The sequence below is a fragment of the Dendronephthya gigantea genome, unplaced genomic scaffold (genome assembly GCF_004324835.1).
Source record: "Dendronephthya gigantea isolate DGI-Jeju-01 unplaced genomic scaffold, DenGig_1.0 000027F, whole genome shotgun sequence".
Taxonomy (NCBI): domain Eukaryota; kingdom Metazoa; phylum Cnidaria; class Anthozoa; order Malacalcyonacea; family Nephtheidae; genus Dendronephthya; species Dendronephthya gigantea.
Window position 1 is genome coordinate 1,600,935 of NW_021163037.1, and position 26,603 is coordinate 1,627,537.

The 26,603-nt window shown below is 37.3% G+C and overlaps 2 protein-coding genes across 4 annotated transcripts; one reads left to right on the forward strand and one right to left on the reverse strand.

The window, feature by feature from the left end:
- Positions 1 to 1,781: 1,781 nt before the first annotated feature.
- On the forward strand, positions 1,782 to 10,208 carry LOC114523463 (sodium/potassium/calcium exchanger 1-like). 3 transcript variants are annotated; one of them, XM_028544390.1, is made up of 12 exons: positions 1,782 to 1,924; positions 2,528 to 2,690; positions 4,436 to 4,609; positions 4,958 to 5,141; positions 5,405 to 5,462; positions 5,762 to 5,955; positions 6,525 to 6,690; positions 6,843 to 6,947; positions 7,801 to 8,080; positions 8,630 to 9,000; positions 9,233 to 9,403; positions 9,830 to 10,208. In XM_028544390.1, the coding sequence occupies exons 2-12, from the start codon at positions 2,546 to 2,548 to the stop codon at positions 10,034 to 10,036; spliced, it is 2,055 nt and encodes a 684-aa protein (XP_028400191.1). In that variant the 5' UTR covers positions 1,782 to 1,924; positions 2,528 to 2,545; the 3' UTR covers positions 10,037 to 10,208. The 3 variants fall into 3 exon arrangements, with proteins under 3 accessions (XP_028400191.1, XP_028400192.1, XP_028400193.1); XM_028544391.1 differs by lacking the exon at positions 1,782 to 1,924 and adding an exon at positions 2,279 to 2,460; XM_028544392.1 differs by lacking the exons at positions 1,782 to 1,924; positions 2,528 to 2,690 and adding an exon at positions 4,146 to 4,329 and having other exon boundaries at positions 9,830 to 10,207.
- A 691-nt stretch (positions 10,209 to 10,899) lies between these two features.
- On the reverse strand, positions 10,900 to 16,995 carry LOC114523435 (serine/threonine-protein kinase fray2-like). The gene is made up of 8 exons (XM_028544350.1): positions 16,647 to 16,995; positions 16,487 to 16,500; positions 13,669 to 13,765; positions 13,324 to 13,363; positions 12,622 to 12,676; positions 12,313 to 12,416; positions 11,791 to 11,949; positions 10,900 to 11,511 (listed from the first exon to the last, which is right to left on the reverse strand). The coding sequence occupies exons 1-8, from the start codon at positions 16,868 to 16,870 to the stop codon at positions 11,428 to 11,430; spliced, it is 777 nt and encodes a 258-aa protein (XP_028400151.1). The 5' UTR covers positions 16,871 to 16,995; the 3' UTR covers positions 10,900 to 11,427.
- Between the last annotated feature and the right edge of the window lie 9,608 nt (positions 16,996 to 26,603).

The following is a 26,603-nucleotide window of genomic DNA, read 5'->3' on the forward strand; positions in this document are numbered from 1 at the left end:
AAAAATTTAGCCTTTCAATAGGTAATACTTGGCAGTAGGCAGGTGCACAGCCTCCGTAGACTGTAATCCTGTATCGGTATCACGAAAAAAAACTCCAAGTGGGATGTTTGTCTTGAAGTCATCATGTGCATATAATTATTATACCATGAGAAGAACGAAGTCAAGATTCAAAATACAGAAAGCGTTGGAATATATATAGTATAGTAAAACTTTAAATAAAAGTTCTCCATGCAGGGATGCTCGGGAAGTTCCGGGCAGTGCGGATGGGCACATTTATCATATCTTAGCGACCACACGGAGAAAATCCTAAGACTTAGAAATACAGACCGACTTGCAGATCTTCAGAGAATTATTGATATCCATAATACTATTAGCTGCATGTGAGTTTTAATACGAAAAGTGAGCTTTAAAATTAATGAATGGTGAGTGTATAGGATTTTGAATTATAAAATAAAATATATATGACGCGTGTTCTGATTGGTCGAAGCCCGTGTTTGGACCAGGCCATCCAGACACGGAAATTTAAAGTTTTAAAGAATTTTTTAATTTAAATTTAAATTCAGGCCTCGTCGTTGTTATTTTATAAAATAATTACCAGCGGCTCGTGTTTCGCGCGCTTTTCATTACTCTCGCAACATTCATCCATTAAGTAATTGTATATTATGCCGCAAAGGACACTAGCTTTCCCTCATAAGCCAGGACAGTTTGGGTTGCTGTCTCAAGTGCTTCCGCAGACTAGTTCCGACGCCCATGGAGTTCACCTCCTAGAAACAGAGGATCTAAGATTTTTCAAGACTAGAAACGTCCATAAACATTAATAAATGTTCACTCTTAGACTATAAGTCTAACTATGCTTTGTATGAATGTTAATTGCAACCGATTTAAATCGGCTAGGATCGACTACGCATCCATATTTAAAAAAGATTAGTGGCAGGCAGTAGGTGCATGATAGATCGACTGGCGAGTCAGCACAACACTGGTATGCGACTTAACTAAGATTAGCCTGTATTACTGTTGAGATAGTTTACAGAAGCACACTATGCATCACGAGGTTCGGCGAATTACGACATACTGTCAATGACATTGTGATTAACCTTCTGCATGCACGTCTTAATTTCTTTCACCAGTTGTAGTTACTGAATCATTCTCTGAATGAATTTTCAAAACAATTCCCAGAAGTGGCATCTTAGGAGCTATGAATTTCACGGTGTCCTAAGGAATCACGACCCAACAGGGCAATCATAGAATCACTAGATGCCCCCCACCTAGTTTCGCTTGGTCTTTAACACTCCCTGTCTCTGGTTCCCCTCAGTTCCTTGCCGCGCTTTCTCCCCTCCGCGGTTTGAAGCAGTTTTTAATTAAATGGCTGTCTACACTTAGCGAGCTCCGCCGTATTTCAGTGGGTTAGCACCTTGCCGTCCTGCGAGATTTTAATTTGCAAATATTGATTAAAAGTTTATCTTACGAGCTCGGTAATTGTTTATAAACTGGGCCCGTCAACCTTGCTTGACTGTATCAACATATTTTCGATAATAAAGGATTATCACCGGATGTATTTAATACTTTACTGAGGTCCTGTTTTGAACATTGTTCTTCGTTACTTCTTAGTTAAAAAAACTCGAAAGTGTCTCCTTTTTTCTTATTAAACTACGCTGTTCAGCTGCCAAAATCACAAACAATGCTAAAACTCCATGGTCGCGCGTGTGAACTTCGGCACTGTTACCATGGGAACAAGCCCAATTGCGAGTCTAAGCTTGTTTGCATACGTCATTTGACTGAAATTAACTGTTACTGCGTGTACTGCGAGAAAATCAATCTCCTATACTTTATAATAAAAACCAAACTCCTGTTTTCATTGAGAAAATGGCCTTTTGATCAACTCGGCAGCACCATGGAGCACTTTGTGACGAAAGGTCACTTGCCGGTGAGTAAGATGATATACGTTTGATCTTCATGCTATTTGTTTTTGCATTTGTTTGAAACCTTTTCATAGTAGACAAAAGGCCGGTTAAGCGAAACGAGTAATTGCTTTCTGCTACAAAACATCACTTTTGCGAATTAGTGTCAGATACCCGCTATGAATGCTACTGACTTCCCTATGCTGCAAGCAAAGGCAAAAATAAAAACCACTGCAACGAATATATTAGCTTGAATTACGCCATTTGCATGCTGAAATGCTGCCTTTTGCTACGTTCATCACAAACCCCTCTTCAAGTTTGTTTGTGTCATAAGTGCTTAAATTTGCTTATGAGTTATGTTAAATATGGTCTTGGGCAAAACAAGGATTAAAAGCAGATGTTAAATGAAATATTATTTCCAACGTATTTCCAGACTGTGTGCTCGGTAAAAAACCGCTGCCGATACATTTATATCTTCAAGATACGAAAAATGTTTCTTAAGTTAAAAAAGGATAACGTTTATGAAGAGTATTTAGGCTGATATACAAAATTATACACGAAGGTTCGATTTGTTTGACTACGTTAAGTTTTCTTTTCAAATGCATTTAATGACTTGTGTTTTCATGCAGCATTGCCATTGAACGAAAATGATACAGAAATTAGCGAGTGGTTTGAGAACTCGTCCGAGGCGCAAGTCACTGTTAGCCCGCGTGTTGGTTTTCGTCGGATTGCTGTGTTGCACCTCGATATTTCATTCTCTAACATCTAATGGAGTTCAGCATATCCGTTCAGGTAATACAGAATCCATACTCGTGTATGTTAATACTGTACTGTATTGTACAATCATATAATTAAGATTTAAGAATTAGGTAAAGCTTTTGACCCCTTTTCAAGGGACGCGAGGACGGGCACGGTGGGGAATTCGTTCGGTCCACTGCCACTGAACATTTAAAGCACTCAGTAATAAGTCCTTTTTTTACTCCTTCTTATCGACCTTGGTCTGGATGACCAAAATCTTTACATCAAAAGTAGATAAGCGGGTGTTATAGAATTCTACTTTTATTACCAAGGCAAAGCTTCTACTTTGAAACGTGATATTGGTCATAACTTATATAGCTTGAATTGCTAATTGCCATGTTGTCATTGAAGTCGAAGGCTTATCTTCTTCGATCTGCGGCTTCTGCAGCTGGTTCGGTTTGTATGTTGCTGCTATCCTCAGTATCGTCTATCGAATTTTCCATGACAGGATTACTGCCATAGCACTGACTATGGCTACGGCTACACGACAAAAGTGTCTGCTAAGGTAGTTGGATCCCCTGGGCCTGGGCGACCGGCGCTGTACTTATTAAAGCCAGTTCAAAGGCAAATTAAGCATCCAACCATTTAGTGAACATATATTTCTAAAGATATACGTTTTTGATGCCAATCCTAAGATCGGAAAATTTGTTGTAAAAGAGAGTAATTTTGAAAACCAATGTCAAAAGCAAAGGCTGGATAGTTTGACGAAATATTTTATGTCACGATACGAGTATATGCGTGTCTGTGCGATTTTTTACTGAAAGTGAAAATTGAATTTTTTTTACGCAGCCGCAGGTTATTTTAAAAGGCAACTTTAATATTTACTATTAAATCTTTTATTTAGCTCTCTCTGTCTAAACGATATTAAACGTCGGAATGTCGTTCACCGGGCTAGCCCGCGGATGCGATACGCAAATCTACCCCTCAAAGTTTCCAAAAACGTGCTGGTGGCGGTTGGATTCAACTACTAGAGATTAAATTTTTCAGAATTTTAAAAGAAACATGCATATCACGCATATTTCCGGCAAAGACTTCTATAGTAATTAAAATGTAGCCCAGGAGAGAGGCTGCATGCTCCAACGCTAATCGGACTTTGAGTATAGGGCGACTATATTTACCTTTCCGCACTTGGACGAATGATGACTGTTCGGTATACTGAAGTTATAACTAATGTCTTGCGCTTTGTTTTGACGCCGCATTTTTGTATCGTCGAATGCATCAAGACAATAGTTAATAAGATAAAAATTGAGGTTAACCATGCAGGCCTATTATCTATTGTCTTCTGAAGTTGCATTCGATGCGACATCTACACTGGACATAAAACAGTCTACATCGAATTTTCACGCCATTTACAGATACAATAACATAAAATCACTGCACATTACTGATTTGGTTAGAATTTTCCAGACTAAGGAGTAAGGTAAAATAAAATTCTGGCAAATCCACCAAATAGAAATATCCACCTCATAAATAATTAACGTCGGTAATATTTTAAAACCTAGCGTAATTTAGCTGAGGTGTAGTCTGTGGCTGCAAGTTCTTTGAAAACTTAGTGAAAAGATTCAATGATCATCATGCATTCATTTGTTATCGCGTGTTTTAGCTAAACGACGCGTTTGCAAGCTCTTTTACTGTAAGTTGCTGATATCGTTTAGCGTTTTCTGTCGCTGTACTTAATATATTATCGTCGTCGTTCTTTTGAAAGATACAAACTGTATGACTTTCGTTCGCCATTGCAGGAAAATCAACTTACACTGCAAGAAACTTGTTATCAACAAGCCAGTGGGAAACATGTGACTTTGAGACGGATTATTTACGTAATGAGTCTGATCCCCATAACAAGAACACAACACCAAACAAGGCTTATGGATGGATGGCGCTGCACATTTTATGTGTCATAATAATTTTTATAGGTAAATGGTTAATGAACTATTGAAAACGGTTTCTTTTACTACCAGTGTTGTTGGGAAACATCAGCGATTAATTGATACACCGGACGAAAAGCGTATTAAAAAAATGAAAGTTGGAGTCAGCAATTCTACATCTTGTAATTGTATAGAAGTAATTTCGAATTAGTGATGTCCCAACATCACTGTAAAATTTGGTCGATCCCAGACACAATTGATCTGTGTCTGTGTAAAACATAAGATGGCGAATACAGTTACCGAATAGAAAACAACCATATAGATATAGGGTGGTGGAATACGAGTCATATGACTTTGAATTAAACTTCAATGACTTCAATCTTTTTTGCTTTACAGCTCTAGCCATCATCTGTGATGATTTTTTCGTTCCGTCACTGGAAGCAATTTCGGAGAAACTCGATCTTTCCGAAGACGTTGCTGGTGCAACCTTCATGGCGGCTGGATCGTCGGCACCGGAGCTGTTTACATCCGTTGCTGGTGTTACTGCGGATAGCGATGTGGGAGTTGGCACCATTGTTGGGTACGTTTGCATTCATCCGCATCAGAATATTATGGTTAGGGAGAGACCCCACAACACAATTTAGGCAAAACGATTCTTGTATCCTATATGTCTCCCGGAGGGAAAGAACTGTGATAAATTGACTGCGGAGAACATCGTGATCTGCTGGGATTTCACAAAGGGAACTTTTGTCACAAAACGATGAGAGAATGAATTCCATGTCTGTGGAACAGTAAAACTTACGTAAAACGGATTTGCATTGACCTTTGTATTTGGGTTTTTAGGAGTGCAGTTTTCAATCTACTGGTTATTATAGCGTTAACAGCTGCCTTAACAACACAGGTAAAGACTTTACATGTAGCTATATGTGAATCAAAGTGTTTGCGGACTGACAGTACACGTGCATATAAATCTCCTACCCTGTGGCAAATTTACAACCAAGCTACTAATAAATTGTTATTATATTTGCTGCCCTTTTTTACTCCCTGAAATGTTTAAAAAAGGAGGAGAGCTATAGGTTTAACCGAGAAATGTGATATATACCTGATTTCCAAATAGTAACTCCAATTTATGCTTCAGGGCGTGCATTTCGGCCATATTCAGCCATCCTTATAGTATTAATTATGACTTTTCCTTCACAGACACTTCAGCTGGACTGGCGACCCTTGATTCGCGATTCAATCTGCTACGCTCTTTCCATAGCCGTATTTGTTCTCTTTGCGTGGGATGCAAAATTCGAATTTTACGAATCTGTAATACTACTGTCGCTGTACTTCATGTACATTTTGTTGATGAAATACAACAGCAATCTTATGGAATATTTAGAGGGATGGGGGTAAGTATATATTAGAGTCGGTTGCATGGAAGTTGTCTGTCAAGAGTTGTTCTGCTTGCGGATGCATCAAGTCGGTGCCCATAATTATATTAATCAATAAACCAACCAACACACCAAAATATTCAGAACAAGTCAACCGTAAAAAAATCTGATTGCTATTCGAGAAATTTTGGCATTAAATTATATATTAATATTTTGATACAACAACCTTCGGCATTCGGATGCGCAGTTGAGTCTTATATGCGCAGTCAAGTCTTATATGCGCAGTTGAGTCTTATATGCGCAGTTGAGTCTTATATGCGCAGTTGAGGTTATGCGCGCAGTTAAGTCTTATATGCGCAGTTGAGGTTATATGCGCAGTTGAGTCTTATATGCGCAGTTGAGTCTTATATGCGCAGTTAAGTCTTATATGCGCAGTTGAGGTTATGCGCGCAGTTAAGTCTTATATGCGCAGTTGAGGTTATATGCGCAGTTGAGTCTTATATGCACAGTTGAGTCTTATATGCGCAGTTGAGGTTATATGCATGTGCAAAAAAAGGGTCTAGCTTCAATTATTGCCACGTGTCTAGGAACAAGGTAGGCCGAGTTAGTCCCGAGGTTGTGGATATACCAACTACAGTTGAAACCGTTATTGAGATCAACGAAAAGGAACAAACTAACGAACCTCCAGAGGACAACCACAACAAAGATGCAACACCTCCACAAGGAAGACTTCCTCCCTTACAACCATTGAAGGTAGCTTATACGCTTTCAAGTATACTGCTGTAGAGGTCTTACCCGTTCACAAAATTTTTACAGCACAGCTTTTTGCTCATCGCTCACATGTGCCTGACATTAAAGAATCCATCCAGTAAACTGTGAATAAAAGCATCTGTTTCTTCAATTAGGTCGGCTTTGAAGGAACCAAATCGACCCACAGTATCGGTTCTGCAGGACATGGGACGCTTCCTCATTTTTCGCATTCTCACAAAGGAGAGATAGCTAGATCATTTGTAAGTATTTGGTGCAATGAAAAAGGCATAGAAGCAACCGTAGCTCAGAAATAGGTTTCTCCCAAACGAAAATGTAGATTATTTTGCCCTACTTCAACCTGTCAGCTTTGCATAGTTGCATGGAGAAATCTTAGGAAAATTTTTCCGAAGCAAGTAATTTGATTCCTCTTGAGTATTGAGAAAGAGCATTTCCAGTGCAAGGCTGCAAACTAAAATATTTCAAATACTTTATCGGTTCCAAGTGGATGTACGCTTATCTTTACCGTGCAGGTTAGGTAAATTGACATTGCATGGTAACATTTAATAGCAGAGATGCATTCCATAACCAATGCTTTTACACGCTCTTATATTTCTGCCAGAGGAATTGCCGGCAGCATACATGTTTATAAAAACGTACAAATGGTGAGAGGACCCAATGGACCGCTTAGCTTAGTAGCATAATAGACAAACTTATGATCGCCTGAATCAAAAGTTGGTCTATTATGCAATTCAATCAGTTTCAGTATCTCTGAGCCTGAGGAGAATATGGAACAGGAAGCGTAGCGAAGGTTGCCCGGCCACAATCCACACATTCTAAATAAGATTACAAATTCGAATTACAGAGACCGATTATTTAGTTTATGACATGTATTTCAATTTTTGATTCGAGAAGGCGGAAGGATCAGGCAGACGCAGACAGCTTAGAAGAGAAAGTAACATTTGAGAATTTGTTTCAGAATTTTAGAAAGAGAACATAAACTGACCAAGATTTATTTCATTGCTTTTATTTATGCGTCTTCTTCCTGCGGCATCTTCAATTTATCCGGAATAATCGTTTCTTCCATACGCTCCTTCGTTTGTGACCGGGTCTTAGATACGACCCAGAAGTGCCCGGAGGCTTGACATAGTTGCCCAGGTCGAGAAGGTAACCACTAATTCTGAACCTTTAATCCCTTCCTTATTCGAAAACAACTTGCTTGACGACGAAAAGATGCGAAGAAAGAGCTCCGTGGGAGGGCATTCTGCGTATCCGCAAGAGATGGTCAAGGTGAAATCCATCGCGGCCGGACACATCCACAGAGAGATGCGGCGGCTATCCGCCCAACATGAGAAAATCCATCACGATGACAGTAAGGAAAACGACGGAGACGTAGGTATGAGTTATGATGTCCACACAAATGTCCTCGATTCGCAACGCTTCGAAACAACCCCACAGAGACAGTTTTTCACTTGCTAATCCAGTAATTTACATGAAAATTGCTCGGTCAAAATCGTTTATAACCTCCTTAATACACGTATTTCTTAAGAAAAAGGACTGAATTAGAGGTTTTGAGACACAAATATTCTTCTGCGTTTGTTGCAATCATTTCAGCGTCAGCATGTTTCATCAGTGCCGTATGTTACTATGTAGCGCAGCTTTCGAGAAAATCACTGCACGGTATAACACTTAAATATGTGCAAATAATTGTTGATAGTTGATTTGGCCGGTCATTGCCTATTATTGATCATCTGCCATTTTGAACCCCTTTAGGCTGCATCTGCATGAGCTAGTTTTGATTTATTCATTCCTAATTCTCAAGAGAGATAACTCGGTTCCTTTTGTTCCAAACATTTGGGCCCATATTAGCATGCATGAAATAATTTATCAAATTTAGGCTTACAGTTCACTCAATCATGTATGTTCTCGCGAAAAACCAATATAGGTGAGTCCAGTGCCCATGGCGAAGAAGAAGCTGACTCGAAAATGCGAATTGTTCCTTGCCTTCCCGCCGTTAACGCAAATTTTCCAGAGAAAGGCGAAGGTGGTGGTTGCTTGGCTGGCATTCGTTACATAGTCGATTGGATCCTTTTCATCGTCTCGTTTCCGTTCTTATGTATGTTCACGTGGACAATACCAAGTTGCTCGGAGGCACACAACCGGAAGTACTTCCTCGTCTCGTTCTTGGCCTCAATTGTATGGATTGCTATCTTGAGCTTCGGCATGGTCACCCTGGTTGGACGAGTTGGCTGCATCTTAAATATTGATAAGTTTACAATGGGTTTGGTCGTTGTAGCAATTGGAACAAGCATTCCGGTGAGACATCAGGGCATTTTTTACTTTGCTGTAAAATTAAAACGGTTCTAATCAACTCGTTAATCAACTTTCAAATTTTGGAACAAGAAACGTAACAAAAATATTTTTCAGGAAAATTCTTGCGATTATCCGTTACACTATGCCACTGCACCATGCTGATATGGGAGAAAATTGTAGAAAGTTAGTTCAAGTAAAGCAATTAGGGCCTAAATAAGGGCATTTTGTTTTATAGGACGCACTAAGTTCTATCATCGTTGCGCGAGATGGTTTTGGCGATATGGCCGTTTCAAACGCCATTGGTTCCAATGTATTTGACATCGACTTAGGTATTGGTCTACCGTTTGTGATCAAATCTCTTATTGATGACCTTGGACCTATTCGACTTCTCAGCGATGCTGATCAGGTAACATTAACAAGGCTCATTATATTAATTTTACAACTCGCAATTTTTGCTACAATTTTTTCTTTTGACAAATGCGGATGAGTGAATTAGTCACGGATGTTCAAAGCATTCGTAAATTATTACTCGTTCACAGCTATTAAAAGAAGAAAATTGCACATAAAATCGCAGCAAAAATCACAAGTGTAAACAAGCCTTTAGAGGTGCAAAATTCGGAGTTGTAGAATGCATAAAATATACAAAGAATGAATATTAATAAACTTTCGCTTTAAAAGCAGGAAATTTATCAACCTTGAAAAATCGTTCAAAACATCTTACAGAACTCATAAATTCAAGTCTCACCCATGCTTTTAGTCTCCACACGAGAATGAGTTGCAGTATTAGGCTCCATAGTCTGTTTTCTTAGAAACATGAAATCATTTTTTATAGAAATTGTATGACAATGACGAGATGACACTTGTTCCACACGTGAAATTTGGTTTCATACTTCTAATAGTCTTGCTCATATGCCTCGGCGTATTCGGAGCGGTGAAGTTCCGTTTGAGTCGTACCGTGGGCATATCATTCTTCCTCATGTACATTCTGTTTGTATCATACGCCTACATACAGGATCTGCTGTGCGACCACGACTGCTAGCGACGAGGCTAAAATAATATGGATTGAAATTCTTGTAGCATATAATATGTATATTTTATGTACCTTCTGTACAGACAAAATGGGATATTTTTCTACCAATAAAGAACCTTTGAAATGCATTAAAAATGCCTGTAAAATTTGTTGCATATACGCATAGAATGAGACATATTGAACAGTACGTATAATCAAAGAAGGAGTCCGCAAGCCAATGCAGAATAAAAGGTACATTTTCAATTTTTATTCGTATATAAACAGCTTGCGTTTGATGTTTTGATATTTTGCATGGCAGAGATTCATTACATTCATAAAAATTTTACTGTAATGTATATATATATATATATATATATATATATATATATATATATATATATATATATATATATATATAATCTTGGATTTGTGCGTAGTAAACCAGAGTGCTCAATACAAGTAAATAGTAGAGCAAAAACACAAACAAATCAACAAAATATAATCATAAAATTGTATTTCATCGCTACACTGTGTTTCACGTACTAGTTTTAGTACGATCCTCAGGCGATAACTATTTACAACGGTTTACGCACACGCGTTTTTGATTGATTACGCGAGAGTTTTAACGTGCATGTTTGCGAGCGCAAACATGCACGTTAAAACTCTCGCGTAATCAATCAAAAACGCGTGTGCGTAAACCGTTGTAAATAGTTATCGCCTGAGGATCGTACTAAAACTAGTACGTGAAACACAGTGTAGCGATGAAATACAATTTTATGATTATATTTTGTTGATTTGTTTATATATATATATATATATATATAATATATTATTATATATATATATATATATTATATATTATAATATATATTATAATATATATTAATGTCATGAATTGGAACCAAACAGTTTTGAAAAAGATGTTGCATGAGTTTTGCACTTGTGACCTGTATACTGGGGTGAGTGTTAATAACAGTTACTACACAAGGTAACTCACTAAGTAGTATCTAAAACATTATACATTTTTATGCTTATTAGCCATTATTTAAATTGGTCAAAGTTAACTAATCGATTTAGAGAGAGATCCATGATGATTGGCTGAATTCCTTTTGCTGAAGCAGGAGCATATAGCCCGCGAGCCACCTTTCAGTCAATTTACACCACGTCATAAAGTTTGACATCGGACTTTTAGTGGATTATTTTCCCATCCAACCGCAACGATGAACTTCATATTATGTAATGTTGCTGTTTAACTAACTTCAGCTACTCGAAGATATGTATCGTCATTCTATTTCACCGACTTTCCCTTTCACCAGTGGATCCTTTTTGAGTACCATCTTTTTAGAAAGTGCGGATAATTTCCTTCTGTCCTGAACGTCATTACGTGTACACACATAGGAACAGAGGTACGCAAATAATTTTCAAGTGTTTGATAACTTTTTTTCCCTCATTGACTGCAGTTTCTTCATCCATCTGTTATTCTTCACGTCCTCCCGTTCATGCAACTACAGCACATAAAGCAGAAGCAAGTTTAACAGGTTTAAAAAGGATATAAAAGCATCAATAAAAAAATAGCTATCGAAGAAGAACCTATGGAAGAACGAAGTCTAAAACATGTTGTGAATATTGCATGCACGTGTAAATTGCAGCGAGTACAGTGTAAATAGATATAGAGTATGGATAACAACATATCCAACAATAGTTATCAAAAGATGCGTTATATGAATTACAAAAAGAAAACAGAGAAAATAATAAATTCTATACGCTCTCTCAGTGACACTCACTATCGATGCCATGACCCCACTTTCCTTTTCTGTCGATTGCACATGGTTGTCATTTGATTTGACATCAGTTATTCTTGATACATGATCACCGCTTTTCCCAAACATCGCATCTTCATGACTTCTTTCATGGGAATTAAGCGCCGAGTCACCATTTTCACCCTATATATTTGAAGTTATTAATTAGGTGTGCCGTTATTTGCTTAATACCGCATGATCTGCGAAAAAATAAAAGTGCTTGGCGAGATGAGAGATTGTAGCTTTATCCACACTATGGGGTTATATTTAATTTTTTACAAATAGTAAAGTTAATTTGCACCGCGAACTATATATATCAAACTATATGGTATATTTATGTAGCTATATAATATTTAGGTATATAATGTACTATTGTACAACTCTAATCACTAATGTGTAGTAGTAATGTATAAGTAGTGTGTGTTTATATATTATATATAACTAGCAATAATAAGTTCTGTTATCTATTATGCAACTGCGGTTATGATGCAAAAAAAGAGCACCTACTTTGCTTAAATTATTTGATACAAACGTTTCTGGAGCAAAACCCGCACTTTCGATTTTAGCAAGAGCATCAGCACTTGGAATGAAGGGTGGAGTGTCTTTAATGTCTGTATAAAAAAGTGTCGTGTAGTTGTTAAGATTTAAAATCACCATAAACGGGAGGACATGTCATATGCCAAGGACTAAGTAATTGCTGCTTGGGATGACCCACGCGTACATAACAAAAGATACTGTAAACGGACGTATACTCCATTTTAATGGCCTTCAGCTATACACATACCTACATAAATAGAGAGTACTACATGTACATACCATTATTGACATCTCTTTGGATATCTTTAGCAGAACCTTTGCCGCGGCTTGAGGACTAAAAAAATGCATGAGATTAATACATCGTCAAAAAAGAAGAAAGTACATTATCATATAGCTCACAGTCTTATCTATCATCTCATTTAATCTCAATATGCGTACTTCGTATATATACGTAATAGCTAATATCATTAATTTGGAACATTGTTTACTTGCATGTCTGCATTTACTGCATTTAATAACATGTCATTTCACAAATAAACCACCCTTTCCTGGTACCTTTAACCATAGACAATCCAAAAGACAATTTATTTGTCTTTTGGATTGTCTATGCTTTAACGTCATTTAACTTTTAAGTAATATTATTTTTTCATTCTACTTAATACACATAATGATGGATTCTAATAGCGTTAAGGCTGTTTTCCACTTACGCGTTTTTCATACGCACGTACACGCACGTAAAAGTCTAAATCCTTGTACATGCTACCTTTGAAAAAACCAAGTGAATAAATCGAAGGAACTTAGTTTTCTGCATATTCTAGTATGCATTAGTTGACCTAGATGTTAAATAATGAAAATTTAAAAGCATTTAAAAATTTCCGTACGTGTACGTGCGTATAAAAAACGCGTAAGTGGAAAGCAGCCTTTACTTTGCCACACGGCTCCATCGCCCCTTCAGCAATACTTAAGAATATAAAGAATTACCCTTGATCTTGATGACGACCTTGAAGCACTTGACACTTTTCTGGAAGGAAAACAGTGCACACTAGCTGAATGTATCACACGTCACGAAATATTGAATGTAGGCATCCGTATAAGCGTTAGAAAATTTCATGTCCAATTTTATATCTCAGTGTATACAGTATCATAATATTATTATGTACTTGTTTCCGAAAGTTATATAACGTAATGGCATCAAAGAGTAAATGTTACTTTCATACAACGAACAGGTCATCGAAGAATTTTGATTTCATTTGTTACATATAAATTCCTTTTTGATGCTGTGGCCTGTCTATTCAAAAGCTCCACTGTATCAGTTACAATCAGTACCTATCTCTACTTCTTCTTCGGCCGCTCCTGTGGGATGAACGTGATCTCCGTCCTTGAGATCTGCTTCTTGAACGACTCCGTGATCTGCGATGTCTATCTAGAAAGTTAAAAACAGAGTTTTTAATACATGTTTCGGATAACGACCATTTTTGTAAAATGATCGACACAGCACTAATAAAGTAAAAATGTTCTCGATAAAAGATTCGCAACTCAAAAACATGCGAGTACATATTAAACCGTAGGCGTTTAGCATCGCAGAACTGACAGATCTAATAGCAATGCCATTTACTGTATCAACCTCGTACCCAGGGACAGGGTCTTGTTAATGTACGACTAGTACATGCATCTTCGAAAGAAATTGAACGAAAAACACCTTATGACATGAAACGTGAACGTAAGGTAAAAAAATACAATTGCTTGCTCGATGTGAATCGCACAACCACCATCGAACTTTTCGTCGTTTTAGGTGCAAGAGTTTTCATTCTGAAATCCTTCTGAGACTGAGATAAACGAGCAATGACAATGTATGTAAATTCTGAGTTGCATTGAAAAACGAATTTAATGCTGTGGCGAATAGCTAAACGTTTGACAGCTGAACAGGAGACCAACAAATAATCAGCGAGGTTGGGCATACAGTATCATAGGAATCATAATAAATACTATTTGAACTAATAAAATTTAGCCCAGTTGCGCTGTGTGAGTTTGGTGACGTTTGGATTCCTATGACAGTACATCAAGTTTGAAAATATCAGAATTATTTAAACAAACCTAAATCCAAATACTAATTGACAATGATATATTTGGAAATTACTTGTAATTTTGTTAATTCTGTTTTGTTATCCTGAGGATCAAATGTGTAAGTATAGAGAGGTGAGGTAATTGTAATATTGTTAAAATTATTGCTATCTGAACTACCTCAGTTCATCTTAATCTCAAACTACCGAGAAAAGTATGAGACTATTCTAATAGGGATAAATCTCTTTGAGTTTCGAGCTTTGATAACAATTTGTTTGAGAATGAAAATAATAGATCATGTTGATAAAATTATTATCTTAAATGAAGAAGTCCACCTCAACATGAGTAAGATATGATATACATTTAATTCTGTATAAATTATTGTTGTAGTCAACTTCATCAACTGTAGGTTTTCTAAGATTTTTTCTTTTTATAATTCATCTTTTATCAAATTACACCATATAACGTTTTAAATCACATAACGTATGAAAATATTATTTTAAAGTTTGAAAAAGTACATATTTAGGAAGGTGAAAAAGGAGGATTTCCATTTTGGCATCTAAAAATACATATTATATTAACTTTGGCAGGCATTGCGGTGTATTTTGCGGGCTAAAAGATAAATTTGCCAGCCTGAGATAGATTTTAGCCCGCTGATCTAAGCAAATCAGAAGAATGACTAAAGTGTTCACTCAGTGGGCCAAAAACACATTTATGCTGCAAACATAAACTCTATTGCTATATTGCCAGCAAAAATCAACAGACATACAAATATTAATAAACCACATATATACTGTACATGGCACTGAGATTTTTGATACAATTAGTTGTGATTATTCAGCATGATTATAAAGATTATCAAGTTGCCCTTTTTAAGGTTGAAAATCTTTATTTATTGATCAGATTTTCTTCATTATTTTGAGAAATGTAAATGAATGGAGGATTCTTGTTTGCAAATTTAGTGACAGTCCAAGACAAAATCTGAAAAGATAATTATATACCTACATTTTTAGGTACAATGTTGCACTATAAAATATTTTCTTAAATTACCTGTACATAGCTGAATTCACTGTAATGGCAAACATAAATACAAATTTTAAAAACTTGTTCAATAGGTTGATAAATCTCATCTTGGAAAATGGATTTGTTCCATAGCTGTTTTGACCACCTCCTCTAGGTGTTAGCTTGTAAAAAAGGCTGTCTGTTCTTTCAAACATGACATGGCTTTTTATATATATATAAACACTGCCACTTCGGTATTTTATACAACTCAAGTTTGGCATTAGAAATTGACCAAAGTAGAAGATTTATACAAGCAGATATATCATGGCTGCATGTTTACATACATTTATAAATTGATGCTGACGACATGGAAATTTAAACAAAGTATTATACACTACAGTAACATTAAAATGAGAAAGTATTCTGTATTACTTTGTAGTAGTGGTAGTAGCCACGAATGTTGCATGTAAGAGATGCTAATCTTCCTAATGCAATCTGAGCAAATCGGAATAGTTTCATTTCCAACATATGGTGAAAATCTCAAGTACTTTCTGGGTGTTTTCCAATTCCACAATATTTAAAGCAAAACATTTTGTGATAGTTCCTAGTGCCAAGACTCCGCAAGAGAGAAAAAATAGCTGTATAATTTTAAATGTGACTGCTTAACAACATTAAAACTGCACATTTTACATGCACAATATGATATGAACTTGTTTTGACTTCTCATAAACAGTACTATGTAGCTTCATCTTGAATTCTTTCTTATAAATGCTTTCCAGTTAACTTTTGTTGCCGTAGGTTTTTAACTGGAGATTTTAAGGGTACATAACCCTCCCCCCCCAATCATGCAACAAGTCCCACTGGCAAAATAGTCTGTTGATGACCCAAATTTCATTGGTACTTAAAACCTTGGATGCATGTTCTAAATGCCTGTGTCTAAATTCAAACAATGGTCATAAGGCAGAACACAATGAACACAATGAGACCTGAGAGTCACGGTCACCAATAGACGATGTATCACTTATGTATGTATGTATGTCCGCCGCTGATGGATGGCGATCATATATAAAACTCTACCTACCCCTTCGTGACTTGCTACTTACGATCCAAACGATCCGATTTGAGGAAGCAATAATCAATAAAATAAAAAACACAATGATCAGAAGACTGCATATAACTTTATAATAAAAACCTCATTGCCAGCATGATTGCCCAGAGATCAGAAATGTGTATCAAACAACCTAGAGCTACGATGTTGCCTTCTGTGTCTGGAGCTTCTGCTGTCGTAACTGTCTCTGCTCCTTCGTCGCCCGCTGTCCCTGCTTCGTGATCTTCGCCGATAGTCCTTTCGCCGTCTTCCTGATGAACGACTCCGAGTTCTTGATCGGCTTCGCGAACGACGTCGCCTTTCATCGCGGTCTCTCCGCGATCTTCTTCGATCCTCGTCTGAACTGTACTTCCCCATGGTCGGAAAATTAATCTAATTTTTAATCAGGTTTACATGACTAGACACTTGCAAGAGTATCGCAAAGCTGTATACCAACGACAACCAAACTACAACTTTTCTCAAATTCAAGATGGCGTCACAGATGAGCTATATACAGATAAGAAACTTCTGTGTTTTGCTAATATAGCTCAGTATCCACGTGCACTGAGTGGCACTGCAGACTCGTTCCCAGTCGTTATTTTAAAACCAGCAGATGCACGAATTTATAGTTATTCGTTATTTTAAAACCAGCAGATGCACGAATTTATAGTTATATATATTATATATATATATATATATTATATATTATATATATTATATATTATAATATATATATATATATATATATACATACATATATGTATATCGGTCAGTGGCAAAGGAAGATGCGCGCAATGGGTAAAGGGAAGGCAAGGGAAAAAATAACTTTCTTTTCTCGCCCTTCCCGTAGACCTCTTCGCGCCCACGGCACAACCCACTGAGCTATATAACTAACTAGAGATAAAGCTCAGAAAGCAGTGGATATGATAAAGCGACTGGGGACGAGTCTGGTGGAACTGAGTGAGTGTTTCGTGTCCCACGCGCAGCCAGCGCGTGATGAGTGGTGACCAAGTGATGACCAGCGATGATTTCCGGCTAGCTTGGCAAGAGTCATGAGGTAGGATTCGAACCATCGATTTTCCACTTGGGAGACCATTGTCCTCGCCATTTTACAAGGTAAACAATCGAAGATATTTATGGGCTCGCGACGTAATAACACGACGATTGCCTTCACCACTGGGCCAACAGATCTTAAAATCAACAGCTATATTTTTCTAACTTACCTAAATCTTCTCTTTTACGTAGGATTCGAACCATCAATTTGGAAGTTGCGAAACCATTGTCGTCACTCGTAGACTATTTGCTTTACCTTTTTTCACGTTTATAATGAAAAACACAATCCTTTCATAATTTAATCCTTCCGCTTAAATACGAGAAGCCTGAACTACGGCGCCATAGCCAAACTTGCAAGAGGAGCCTTTTTCCTCAAAGCAGGACAATTAAAGAGAATCAATAGATGGGCGTGTCACGCTGTGGATGCGATTCCAAAAGCCGAAGGCTTAGTATATATGACATTGCTCTATGCTGTGATCAGTGTGGGATTATTATTCGTTCCCTGCGACTGCGCTGGGTTTCTTTATTCTAAATATGACTTTTTATCGTTTTCCAATAGCGTTTAAGTATGTTTAATAACAGTAAACTGTAATTACCGTTTTTCCCTCACTGCATTTACTATAAGCTAAAACAGGTTGATTTAGTTAAGAAATTATGTGAATAAAGAACATTCTTGATTTAATGCAATGGTGCACATAGTGCAGAATAACCACGTGCACACATCACAGACGTAGATAGTTAAAGACAAACAGACAAGGGACATACAGTGACAGACATAAAAAGGCAGGGAAATACAATGGCAGAGAACTCGCTACAGCTTTCGCCAATAGACCTTTCTTATAATGACGTCAAACGCGGAAAGTCTGATGTTACACGGAATTTGATTGGCTCCACAAAACTATCGAGCTAATCAAACTTCGTGTAAAATCAGACTTTCCGCGTTTGACGTCATTATGAAAAAGGTCTATTACAGCGGCCCTTTTCATGTAATATGCTATGACGTCACAAATACTAATAATAACTACAGGATATTTGACGGGACAGGTTACGAGACTTGTTTCAAGACAAACATATAGATTTCCATGTTCTTGGGTCATCCTTATACACTGTTTCTAACGACGATTTCTAATAATCAAAAAGTCCCTTTTTGAACTGACTTAATGTGCATTGGTGTTATTGCCTGTTAATTAAGTCTTTCGGTAACGTATTCCGCAATCTGGTATACATGTATTTAAGTACGACTGTTGGAAGGTAGTAGTTTTGCAGGCGGTTTAAACAAATGTGAAACGTTCGGAATCGGATGAACGTGTTTCTCTGGGGCTGTTGATGAGGCAAAAAATCTTCATCAATGCTGAAAAGTCTATGAATTCGTTTAAAGAATAGTACCATGTCTAAGAATTCATGCCAGTAACTCAATGGAATGAGGTCCAATAGGGAAAGTTTCTGTCTGTAGCTGGTATCGCAGCGAAATAGTAGATCTATATAAGATATATTTCGTCGCTCGCCGTTGAACTCTTTCAATGTCTTGGATTAGACTTACAGCTTGTGGTGCCCAAATTTGCGATCCGTAGCATAGCTGTGTACGAACGAGAGTCAGGTACAAGGTTCGACGAACTAAACTACTCTTGATATGGAGCGTAATCTTGGGTCTTTTATTTTTTGTTCTTTACATAAACAACCTACCTGATTGAAAGCTTTTTCATTAAAGAATATTTTTATAATCATACCATATTCCGGTGTATTGGACCTTATGAAGTTAGAATATACTATATTCCGCTATATTGGACCATACCAAGGTCGAATATACCATATTCCGCGGTATATTCGACCATATCAAGATTGAATATACAATGCACGTTCGAGTATACCATATTCCAGTACATTCGATCATCGTGAGTGAACTCTAATAAATAAATGGAACGATACCTCCCCATTGGTTTTGTGAAGCCAAAATTCGCGGGACACGCGTGTCTGGAGGCTCTCTACTCCGCAGAGGTTTTCGTTTTGACTATTATATATGTTTTAACATGAAGTTGTAGAAGGAAAGCATTAGAGACCTTTAGTTTGACGTTTACGGCAAACGCCAAACCGCTAACAAAGTTTGTGTTTTAACTCCACTCTCCTTAAGTGTGCGGCAATTTCGCTAAATTACAAACGTTTTACATAGATCTTGTGATGTTCAGCAGTAATGTAAGAAAGCAATAGGCTATTTCTGATGTATTTAGAAAAGCAGCAAATTCAGCTTTGCCGTATATGCATGTTTCACGTTCGCCGTATAAAATTTAATGCTGGAACGGCTGAGGGTGTATGCAGTCGTTCAAGCATTAAATTTTATACGGCGAACGTCAAACACATACGGAAAAGCTGAATTTGCTGCTTTTCTAAATACATCAGAAATAGCCTATTGCTTTCTTACATTACTGCTGAACATCACAAGTTTCATCCAAAACGTTTGTAATTTAGCGAAATTGCCGCACACTTAAAGATAGTGGAGTTAAAACACAAACATTGCTAGCGGTTTGGCGTTTGCCGTAAACGTCAAACTAAAGGTCTCTATTAATTTTCAACGTGGGCGCGCAGCAAAATAGAATAGTGAGACGAGAAACCTCTGCCAAATAACGGTCGAAATAATGTCCAAATGGTTGAAATAATTCATAATCAAGGGCATAATCTCCGGTCAATAGTAGCGATATGACGCACGAGATCGACGATTTACGTCTGTAATTTATACGTTTTCTTAGTTTTTTTGCTTGTTAATATAAAATAATATTTAGTTAGTTTACTTTAATATTCTTAAAAAAAATATACTGAGTAAATTAACTTTGGATAATTTGAACTGTTTCTTAGGTGATCAACTCCCCCCGGTTTTTCCAGTCATTGGGTGTGGCTTTTGGCAAAGGCTTCTCTTCTATCCCTCATTTTCGTTTCGCGCCAGCGTTCCTCTTTCATGGGGTTAGCGGTTTCTTCGCATTAACATTTCTTAACATTTTAAAATTTTTGTTTTGAAAAAGCCTCTGCGGAGGAGAGAGGTCTGGCGGTAAAGTCCCGCGAATTCTGGATTCACAAAAACAATGAGGAGGTATCTTTTCGTAATAGGCTAAGTTAGAAATGAAAGGCAAATGGCAACGCTAGGGTAACCACATGATATGTCGTATCGACTTAAGTTACACATTCCTTGATTGAAGCGAAAGTTTTGTTACTAGTAACATTGAAAGATCAAGATGGTCGAAGTGTAGTTTGTGGTGAATACCGTGGCGGATGCCGTTCATGTTACATGACACCTTGAACACATTGTGTTTTGATTTCTTTCAAGTCGTGAAAGCAAAAGCTATAAGGACCAAAGGTCACAAAATCTTTTATTCTCCTTATCTGCTCCTTTGAAAAAATAATGGCGCAAGGACTGTTATTCAAGGGTTGTTGATGGTAAACAATGAAGCAGAATCGATGCCATCAAGGATGAGCCCAAACTAGCATGACTACCAAGTTTCAGTCTGAATTAATTATAAATGAAGAGGTTGCGCTGGAGATCGCTGTGCGCAAAACCAAGATAAGCAATGTTATATTTTCAAAAGTAAATAATTTCGCTTTTCGACTCGAGTTGCAGTCCAGGCTTTATTGAAATTTTAGCTTCAGTTTTAAGTCCAATTTCGACTCCAAAGAAACAAGATATGGAACAGTCCATATTTTGTACAATGTATACATATTTTGTTCAATTTTATTTTTAAGTGATAAATATGTCAATTAAATAACCAAGTCCCGCGAATTTTAATGCAGGTGAAACGTATGTCTGTGTTCAGACTAAAGAGAGGGATGCTTGAAAGGTTCATTTAGAGCAGAGGCGGCCAAAGACAATAAAACGATGAATAATATTGATCGATATCAAATTTCATATAAAGACAACAATAAATCTACTACATTAATTTAAGGTGCTTGAAAAACGTGTCTAAAATCTGGCATACTTTTCATCCAGTTTTAACTCCACAGTATAAAGTTTGATATATAAAAGTTTAATGATTTTGAAGTGAACACAAAGTGCGTTACTATCTATAAGCGGTCATTTTTCCTTCAACCAGTTTATCGCTTGAGAACCGTAGCCCATATTGTCCAAGAAATACGATTACGCCCCCAAGCCTTGCCATTCACCCAGGCGTGAACTTTGACTGTCCTGCTGCCTCGTGTCCAGCTCAGAGTTGCCTTGCCATTGCCACTACCAAAGCTTGCACCGTTCGAGCTATTATCGTTGTAGTAAAAGGAGACGTAAAAAGCATTGGCCGGTACACTATAGTAGAAATCTTTTTTCCTGCCAAACCAGCCCCTGCTTGATAAACTTCCAGAAGCCACCTTAACTTTAACTAGCCTTGCGCCTTCGATAGTCGCTGAAAGAGCGAGCAACAAAAGCAGCCCAAACGCTGACTTGTTTGCCATTTTTTAGTCCAAACTAAAGTTTAAAGGGTTCGATGGTGATCACTTCAAAACGTTTCAACTCTTGCAGTCTCTATACTGAGCTGTTTCCAATTTACGTTTCTATTTATATGGTATGCCGCTTACCTTGGGGATGTTTTAAAAAACGGAATTTAAGTCTTAAACTGAAGGCGGAGCTATGAAACGCGCTGAAACTATCAAGTGATGAAACCATGCACGTGGAAATAAGAAGCGCTGAGAAGGAATTTATAATCTCGAAAAAGGCGGAGCTATGAAACGCGCTGGAACTATCAAGTGATGAAACCACGTGGAAATAAGAAGCGCTGAGAAGGAATATATAATCTCGAAAAAGGCGGAGCTATGAAACGCGCTGGAACTATCAAGTGATGATAAAACCACATGAAACAATAACTGAAACGCTGAGAAGGAGCATATAGAAAAACGTTTTTTGGATACTGTGGCGAGTAGCCAACTTTATATTTGGCACTTGTATATAATAATATTCATTCATGCACAATTATACAGCAAGTACTTAATTTGCATGCTTCTATATATATTTTTGGTTAGAAATAATTTAACTGCACCGTAGAATATTTTAATTTGGTATACGTATAACATTTGAATAAGATATTGCTGTATATATAAAATGGTATAATTTTATGTGGAACAAGGTCTATTTCCGGAACTATGAAATACGCTGGAACCAATTCTTAAAAAACACGTACATGCATATATAGGGCTGTGAAGTAACAGGTTCTTGAAATCATACTATCATGCAACAGTGATTAAAATTAACGTTATACGTTAAAAATAAAAGTTAAAAAACGCTGAAACGTATGTTTACTATATAATTCAGTGCATCAATTGCGTAAACGTTTATAACAATGCCGATAACCACATTAAAAAATGAAAAAATAAAGCTAAAATAAATGAACTTTGAGACTGAGTGCTGCGCCGCTAAAAAATTTTATGTTTTGAACACTTTTCCGGCCAAAATATGCGACATACGAAAATCTCCCTTTAATCAGATAACTTGATTGAAAATTTTATCAGTTGTATCTACTTTCTGCATGGATTAATTATAAATCTATATATATATTTTATAAGATGATAATGACTTGCTTGAACCCGACTTGGCTGTCAGTGTCTCTAAAACGACAATCGCAGGTTTAAGTTAAACAGTTAAACTATATGCAATTTAAGTTTCATGTTTCACCATGCAGACGCATTCAATTGTACTTCCATACACTTCCGTATTCAGCGTTTCAGCTTGTTATCCTCTTGGTGTCAAAATGCTGAATTGCCACGTATATTATTTAGATAGAGTGTTAGTCTTTTTTACTTTCTTACATTTAAATGTGCTAATTAAGTTTCAGGTTGAGTTTGCATACACTTGTGCATATATGAATTAATGCACAAGCTGATATTAGAAATACTCCGGCTCTACATGCGTGTAATATTTAGCTAAATGTAGTTATAATAATATTGTAAATTGTTAATAATAATAATAATGATAATAATAATAATATATTTTAGGTCTACGCGGAGATGGTGAACGCATGCATGTGCATGGGGCAAACCCGCGGCATCGGGCAACAAGCGATATGTTCAGGACTTTCGCAAGGTCAACCTAATGTTATAAACACATGAATAAATGCACGCTTATTGATAAAGTCTTGGCAACAGCGACTTAAGATGCTTATCTGGGCTCAAAATAACACAACTGGAATCAAAATTAAAAACGCAGTGGTGTTCCGTCTCAGCAAAAATCTCAAAATCCTTGGTGTTCCGTCTCAGCAAAAATCTCAACTTCCACACCGATCTTACGCCATCTTGACGTTCCGGATGTTATTCGTTAATCTCATTAGATTAACAGCATCCAGAAGCACTGCATACATAAATACCCGCGAAATACTGTATCTTCCAGTAGTTATAGACCATATACAGACATCGAGAAAACATTAAACAAATCGCTTTTTTTCAGACAATGGCTACTAAGTCAATTTTATTCGTGCTTGTTTTGATCTCCGTTTCGTTGACCCTTAGTCTTATCGACGCAAAACAATTGTATCGTTTTAGCTTGGGCTCAGGAAATCTACGAAGCAGCGGATGGTTTGGGAAGAGACAAGACTTCTTCTACCACAACATACCTCGCGAAGTCGTGTATGTCTCCTTGGATTACCAAGATCATAGCTCAAACGGTATGAGCGTGGGTAGTGGCAATGGCAAGGCAACTCTAAGCTGGACACGAGGGAGCTCAACAGCCAAAGTTCACGCCTGGGTGAATGGGAAAACGTCAGGTGGAAATCACGTTGCCTGGACTGTTTGGGCATGGATTCTTTTGTAATCTCGCTCTACTTGGACATAACGACTCCATATTTACCAGTGACTATATACGATTATATTATGAATTTCATTATAAATTATAGAAGTATTTTAACGGATAATCTTAGTGAATAGAATTAGACTTATTTCCGAAAACTATTGTTGATTTTGTAAACTAAGCGTATAAGTAAACAATAAGAATGTTGAAAAAACAAATCTGTACAAGCAATTTGCGATTGTCAAGGCCTAAACCTAGGTTGCAATATTTTGTACGGCAATATTTTGTACCATGCACCATCAGTGATAATTCTGCTCGCACGCTTTCAATCTGTACTGCTTATTTTTTATCATTCGGCCTTCGATCGCTCCCTTTTATGATAATATACATGCAGGAAGATAGGGTATATATTCATACCAATCGCTATATTTGCGGCGGTTATGCGCTTGTTTTAATGAGTCCCCCACCGAAAATCTTCTACACAGGTTAGTAGTATAGAACATAATTGGTAAAAGAGTTTCTAATCAGCCATTAAATATGAAAAACCTCGATTTAAGCTTCATTAGTCACATAATTCTTCGTTAATTATAAAGAAAGGCAGAGAGATAAATGACATCTCTAATGACATTTACGCTGTATTCTAAAAGCTCACTCACACTCACACTCAAGTTAAACTCGAGTGAGCTGCTCCCAAGTGTGATTGAAGTGTGAGAATAACGCCTGTATTCAAAAAGCTCACTCACACTCATATACTCATTGAGTGTGACATATAAATTTCGTTAATGCTAATCAATGAGAAAGTTTTTTCTTAATAGATGGAAAGATATAAGGTAAATCACTGAAAATCAAGCCGCTATTCGGCTGGAAATACCGCCATTGAAACGTTATGAGCAGATTAAGATCTCCCACTCAATGAGTTTGAGTGTGAGTGAGCTTTTAGAATACAGGCGTAAGTGTGAGTGTGAGTATAACTTTGCACTTTGAAAGGGCTTACTCATTTGTTAAGCAAACTGGTCAAATTGGATTCAAAAAGGTTACTCAAGTGTGACTAACTGGAGGTGCAGTTCAGTACACAATCATGTATATAAGAGTTTGATTTTCTCGGCTGTGAAGTCCAAAGACAACGTGCAGTGAGATGCCCCAAGGCAGGCAGTATTTTTCACAACTAGATGATTTTAGGACAATATCCCAGAAAAACGCGTTGTGGGAAACGTTATCGCAAGAATTTAATTCGCAGTCAGGTGTGACTAAGCGGGATGCGAAGCAACTTAAGAAATGTTGGGAAAATTTGAAGATGCGTGCCAAAAAGGTTCTTGCTAAAGAAAAACGGGCCGCTAAATTAACTGTTGGTCAGTGTATCCACATCACCTGCAGCCGAACTATCATCGGCTATTGCTTCAATGATCCCTGCTCAAATAGACAGCCTAGAAAACCCTTTTAATGACGATAACTACGAATTTGATAAGGGTATACGTATATGCTATAGTAGAAAGATTATGGTATTGGGCATGTTTCATTTCTCATTCATGCATTTAATAGAAACCGAAAATGGCGATGCTTAGTCTGGTACAACACCTACAGTTACTCCGCATCAACAACCGTCAACTGTTGTAGAAGCTGCCTTGTCGTTACCAACGACCACAAAGAAACCAATATCTGCGGGAATATATAGTCCGGTGCTTCAAACGGATCATTTCGGCTTCGGACAAAGTTGTACAAAGTAGCTGTAGCAACAATAATAGTGTGTGTTGTTTCTAGTTTTGTACGTAGACTCATTGATAAGCATGGAAATAGTCTCTTTAATAATCCAAATGTTCTCTCTATCGTATTTCTCGTCCGTATTTGGGCCCTGTTATATCTTCGCTCTTGCGGTGTTTGCGGATTCAACAGTGGTGTCATCAGATAAGGCCGATCGACATGGATAGCCACTGTCGCCCAGTAAAATAGCATGAATGTCCCCTCGTTCAAACTTTGCAAATAAGCGACTGTTATAAAAAATTCTCGCATCGACTGTTATAAAAAATTCTCGCATCGTGAACGCTACCTGACCAGCGTGTGACAATATTTACTATGCCAGCGTGTGACAATATTTACTATGCCAGCGTGTGACAATACTTGTGACAATGCTTTTCGATTTCGATACAGTTCTGCATTTTGACCCCCGGGAGATGTAATTTTAACGTGGGTACAGTCTATTGCTCCAACAACGTTGGGAAATCCACCAATGCGCCAGAAATTAAGCTTGCTTTGCTGTAGCATATTCTCATTAGGGAATGTTATGTGATTATTCTTTAGACGAGCAATAGCTTCCGA

Bases quoted from the DNA above. Each gene is read 5' to 3' on its own strand.
- LOC114523463 (XM_028544390.1), top strand. From the start codon at position 2,546: ATGATACAGAAATTAGCGAGTGGTTTGAGAACTCGTCCGAGGCGCAAG. The intron at 5,142-5,404 runs GTACGTTTGCAT...TTGGGTTTTTAG, and splicing joins GGAGTTGGCACCATTGTTGG to GAGTGCAGTTTTCAATCTAC. The intron at 6,691-6,842 runs GTAGCTTATACG...TTCTTCAATTAG, and splicing joins CTCCCTTACAACCATTGAAG to GTCGGCTTTGAAGGAACCAA.
- LOC114523435 (XM_028544350.1), bottom strand. From the start codon at position 16,870: ATGGGGAAGTACAGTTCAGACGAGGATCGAAGAAGATCGCGGAGAGAC. The intron at 12,417-12,621 runs GTATGTACATGT...TTTTTTATACAG, and splicing joins CCAAAGAGATGTCAATAATG to ACATTAAAGACACTCCACCC. The intron at 11,512-11,790 runs GTGAGTGTCACT...TATGTGCTGTAG, and splicing joins GTGGGGTCATGGCATCGATA to TTGCATGAACGGGAGGACGT.